General features: G+C 33.6%; 1 protein-coding gene across 1 annotated transcript in view; it reads right to left on the bottom strand.

The window, feature by feature from the left end:
* The window catches only part of DMD (dystrophin), a 1,000,055-nt gene that overhangs the window by 680,246 nt on the left and 313,809 nt on the right, over positions 1-6,000 (bottom strand). The window contains 1 exon segment of the mRNA XM_031557153.1: positions 4,053-4,176. Within this exon segment, the coding sequence (XP_031413013.1) occupies positions 4,053-4,176 (124 nt within the window).

Raw genomic sequence — 6,000 nt, 5'->3', positions numbered from 1 at the left:
AAAAAAATAATTTTAAAAAGACTTTCATACAATACACGATTAATTCTCTGAGGAAGATTTTGTAACTGGCAAAACAGATATGTAATGGCTTAGTTCTAACTGATGGAGTAACATTAAAGGCACCTCTAGCTAAATACCATACGAGGGTGAAGAGGTTATTTTCACAATATTATAAGAGTTTTATTTGGCCCTAAGATTTTAATTGGTAGTTAATGATTTCATAACACTGAAGACACTTGCACTTTGGAAATTCATGTTATTCATATCAAATCAAAATAAGAACTCTATCAATGGATGTACAGTTGCAGTAATGCCTGATCTCTTGTTCTTGTCAACTACACCTGTGGGCATAAGTTTGCAGTATTATCACTGGATTTTACAATGACTGAGCTTTCAAACATCCATGCCCAACAGAGTATCTCTGAAGATTACTAAATAAGAATGAACACGTTAGAACTGAGCATTTACGAATGCCAAGGGAGCAAATTTAATTGTCCAGGATATCTGACATTTTCCCTTACATGAGTTTCTTACCTTCATTCACCTTTGATCTTGAATTTCTAGATGCTTCTTGGCTAATTAAAATTCATTTCAATGAGCTTTATTCTTAATTTTCTGATGAGAAATCTCAAGTTTTTCTTCCCAATAAGCAAGATTTTCTACCAAGTAACTTTTAACTGTTTGCACCCTAACCTTCACATATTTGAACTTTTAATAAAGAAGGCTCATTGGAGTTTTAGAGAAACAAGCAAACAAAAAAGCCTGAATCATTGCTAAACCTGTTTCCAGAAAAATACACAAATTAACTGGAAAATGTTAAGGATATGATGCAGCTTTAGGATATTTTAGGCATTTATGTATAGATGTCTTCATTATTTAAGAATAGTGCTGTTGTCCCACAATGCACATCTCCACAATTATGATATCCAGTCTCTATGGCCAGTCTCATAGCTGAGAAGGACTAGAAATATTTTTGCTTCACTCCTTACACAGGAATGGGTTTCTATGCATCTCTAATATAATCAATTTATGTAGCACATCTGCCAAAGGCTAATTTTCTGCCAGTATCTGAACAGCTGTTGTCTTAGCAAACATAGTATGTTCCATACAATCTGCTCTTAGCTCCATCTCCCCCAGGACTTCTCTGAAGTGGGATGGGAGCAGGTTTTTGATCTTGAATCATTGAATCATCAATGATGGCAAAAGAGCTTCCCTTGTGGCTGTCCTTTCTGAAGTCTGGGTCCATTCACCTACAGATGTACTTCCACTATATCATAAAGAAGTAACCCCGCTGAGAAAAAAACAATGAATAGAAACAAGATGCTTTGACAACAACAAAAAAACCCACATCCAACTAGTAACCTGTCCTCAGAAGAAAAGTAGAAAGGAACATCATTAGGAAAAGGCTACGGGACTGAGTTGCTACCACAGTAGGCAACAAATGTTAAGTCAGACATCAGTCATGACGGGTGTTCTGTGCTACATCATCTACAATGTCACATAGGGAGGAAACTTTCATTTAAAAAGCCACTAAGTACAAGATGATACTTTTGTTATGCATATTGGCATCATGCATGTTGGGGGTATGACTACATATGTCATTACTGTACAATCTTTTACAATTATCGCTGATGGTTTCCCTTTTGACATTTTATCTTTCATTATGTGCCTTCTGCAACTTTACTAGAGATTATAGTCCGATTAAAACTGCTATCTTATTTTTCATTGATTAAAGCCTCATTTTGAAAGAAATAGAAACTTAAGGAAAAAAACAAGCAACAACACTGTGCAAATCAATGAACTGGACAGTACTTCCTGTTTTGTATATTAGTTGAACAGCAGAAGATTGAGACCAGGCCAGTCCAATTTTTAAAACTCAGAATTTAAACCTTCATCCTCTTGGTTTTTCTTTTAAAAAAGCAACATTTGTTTTTATTAACTAGAAGAACTTCCACTGAGAACTGTTCAACAGAGAATCCAAATATTGTCAAGTGCAAACTTAGAGAGTTCTATCAAATTAAAATTTCATCTTAATATTCTGCACCTTGAAGTTGCTAGATACTTCTACATGCACATTCATCGTTTCAATGAAATGTTACTTTAAATAAGTTCAAAGCCAGTCTTGTTTTTAAAAAAATATTTATAATTTTTAATGAATGATGATAATTTCTCTTGTTTCTATTTAGAGATACTGGTTTGTCTTAGACTTTAATACAAAGCAGATTTACTTTCTGCAATACTTATCATTAAAGAAGTAGGAAATTGGTTTCTTAACCATCAAATAATTTGGTTTCTAAGGAAGTAAAAGAAACATCTGAAATTCTGCTATTTCCAGTGTCCTGATTTCAAACCATCCAATATCAAATTCCACACCACTTTTCCCTCCCAGTCTTCCTCCAGTATTATGTATGTTTTCACTGACCTAAAGGATCACTTCACAAATGCACTTAACAATGGCTTCCCAACCCCAACTTTTTTCCACAGCACCAATGAAGGCAAGGTAAGAGCTGCTGGGAAATCCAGTTGGGACCAGAGGAGGATCTGTAGTTCACCTACCTCTATCCCCCTACTTGCAGTGACACAGATCACCACCTCCTCGGGAGCAAAGAAAGGAAAGAAGGAGGAAGGTGAACCATAGCTCCTGAGTCCTTTAATGGTTTTACAGAGTCTTAAAAAACTGACAACATGAGATGGAGTATCTTATTGATTAGGGAAACCTGACAGTGGAGGTATTCAGCACAATATGAAGGTCAAAACAGGAGCTGATTTGCCATCCTTGAAACTGTGTTCCGCAAAATGGGAATATAAGAAGGGGAAACACGAGCATTTTATTTTCTTTTTTTTCCCCCATCTACCACAAAGATGGAAACACTCACCAAATTACCTGCATATCTATTTAGGATCAAGACAATACTCATTACCCCAGTATGGAAGCATTTGAATCTATCATTTTCTCTGCATGTTTGAGCCAGTTTATATATTTTTATGTATATAGTTATATGTATATTTACATATCATGAAATGGAGTAATAAACTAAACTCAATATGTTACACTCTAATGGATAATTACACAGCAAGTACCCATTAGATACTTAAGTACTAACACTGTGATAACATTAACAAATAAATTAAGATTATTGTAACAAAAGTATGATTTAACAAGAAATATCAAGAAGTATATTTACTGTCACAGAATTCAGAGTTCCTCAATCCTAATGTTGCTAATTTATGATGGACAAGCAAAGAATGAGAAAAAACATCATCAAAATTAACTTCAGTACAGTAACTTCGTTCTTTCTTTGTTTTAGCAGTACGTATGATTTCATTTTTTAATGAAGTCCCATGATACGCTATAATACTATAAGCATAATAGCTTATTATAAAAACTAATTTGCCTTTCTCTTATTCAGAAAAGGTAAGCTTTCTTGCAACTAGCTACAAAAAATAAATACTGAAGAAAATTTTTACTCATTTAGTTTTCAAAGGCTAAATTCAGAGTGTGTGAAACATACACAAACATAGTTACTCGTTAAGCAATGCAGATTAACTTCGCAAAAACTAGAAAGAACCATTTCTGGTTCAATCACAGTAAAAGAACAGATTAAAATACTGTTTGCGGAAATTGGTTATTTTCAGATACATTTTACAGCACTGTAAGAATTAGGTAGAAGTTTTCTTCAACATACACTAAAAGATGACATTTTCCACATTCTTCAATTTATGCATGTACAATGTCATATTAAGCCATCAGTGTGGAAATATAATGCATATTTTAGAAGTAAATTATAGGCTTGGATTCAATATTACTGAGGATTTCCGTGAATTTATAATGCCTTAAATTAAATATGATCTCTCTATTTAGACATCCTGTGTATCAATTTTGGTGCCCAAATCTGAAATGTACAAAAATAGTTAAGACTTCTAAATTTCTCATGCGTATGATCAATTGATGCTTGTCAGTTTAGATTTGAACTCATTTAAACTTGGACTTTGAAAGCACTTTGACAAGCGAATACAAGCTAACAAACATATATATTAGTACTTTCTCCTACATTGACTCTTTCTCTGAGATCTGAGAGATTTCCTTCTTTTCGAAATATTGCAAATTCAGGACTCTGAAGTACTGCTTCTGAGCGTGTCATCCAGCTATGGAGTTCTGTTGTATCCGAATCAAACCTAAGATACAGAGAAGAGCAAGAAGACATTTCAATTCAACAACATTTCTGACAATAGCATTAACAGCAGAAAAGGTTAACCAGCTGCTTAAAGAAATAAATAAGCATCAGTAATTCCTCTTTGAAAAAGACATTTTAAAACCTGCCATATCTGATTAGATACCCCATAAAACTATTCACTCTAAAATCTGAAAACATACTTTTTCATTTTTAAGACACCGATTTGACAGCTGAACAGATGTAGCAGTTTTCAAATAAATGTTCCAATTTTATAAGATGTTTTTGGAAGACATTAAAGAAGTGGCTCCCACAGTTGAATAAAGTGTATCACAAGCACTGTTGGCTCAGCTGAGGATGTGCAGCATATCTGGCTCACAAAATGCAGCCTTTGTACCTGATAGATCTCTGCCTTAGTTTGTGCTGCCTGCACTATAAAGAAAAAAAGCAGGAAATTTGACCATTAATTTGGACCCTCTTCTGATTGACTCAAATTTGTTGCAGAATGTAATTGCTAATCAACAGGAGACTATAATTTTCCTACAGCTAGAACTTTGGAAAACGAAAATTAAGATTCCTAATTCTGCATATACTTTTTTACCGCTTTTTGCTGTAAAGCCCTTTTAATTACAACTGGATTCTTTCAGAAACTCCTTTAGAAGTGACCTTAAATGTTTCCTACTCAGAAAGTAGTAGCTCAAAATGAAGGTTACTGCATGCAAATTTTTCAATTGCAGACATACTAAAATCAAACCACAAGCTGATTTCATATCTAACCTGGTTTTTAAAACAACAATCTTGAGACAATATTTTTTCACTGAGTTGAATTAAACCGTAAGCTTGATTGCATTTCTTTGTTGTACTTTAAGTTTCTATATTTATATCTAGTTTATAATTACTTTTCCTTTGGTATCAACACAGTAAAAGCAACAAAACAGAAGGATCTAGAACAGAATTAACTGCATATTTCAGTTTGTTTTGTAAACACAGGCCTTTTAATTTATGTAATTAAAAACCTACTAATACCAAGAACTTGTATGACAACTGCATCTTTGAAGAAATTAGATACTTTACAGAGATATACACCTTTATAAATATAAAAGCTAAAATACAAAGCTGAAAGTACTAATCTAGTGCTACAGAGATCTACATAAACAAGTGAAAAAACAAGACAGGAATTTCATGTCTGTCCAAATATATTCCTGCTCCCCATTTATTTTTTTTTTTCATTCTCCACTGTGATCTTTGTGACTATTTAACAATAAGGTGTGAATGACTGAGTAATAAGTAATCAAAGCAGTAGAAAGAATCACACACTTCCCTAATCCAGCCTCACAGCCTATATTAAAATTAAAACCTCTTAAGAATAACGTTTATAAAACAATTGCTAATAATTCTATTTGCACACTTATTCAAGGAGGAAAAGATGATGATGAGATGAGGCAAGAGAAGCGGCAGAAATCTTCATTTCATAGAGGACTATACATTCAGAGGCAGAATACAAAAGAAAATCTCTCTGATGGTTTAGAGAATCTCTGTATTGGTATCAGGTTCTAATCCTCTAAATCAAATTGAACTGCCAGTGAAGAGATTCCTGCCTCCACATCTATGCAACATTAAATCAACTGTTATTCCTGAAATAGGATGTTATCATTTGTTCAGCGTATAATAGCTGTATATTTAATAAACACTGTCATGAAATTTTACAACAAGGACAACAAAACTATGAAAGCCAGTATTTCCACATAAAACCGGAATACTGTTTATTCAACAAATTGCAAGCACTAACTGCATACCTAATTGCACCAATAACCACGGGAGAATACAA

The sequence above is a fragment of the Meleagris gallopavo genome, chromosome 1 (assembly GCF_000146605.3).
Source record: "Meleagris gallopavo isolate NT-WF06-2002-E0010 breed Aviagen turkey brand Nicholas breeding stock chromosome 1, Turkey_5.1, whole genome shotgun sequence".
Classification (NCBI taxonomy): Eukaryota; Metazoa; Chordata; class Aves; order Galliformes; family Phasianidae; genus Meleagris; species Meleagris gallopavo.
The sequence above is the reverse complement of the archived record's forward strand: the minus strand, read 5'-3'. Positions and strand labels throughout refer to the sequence as shown.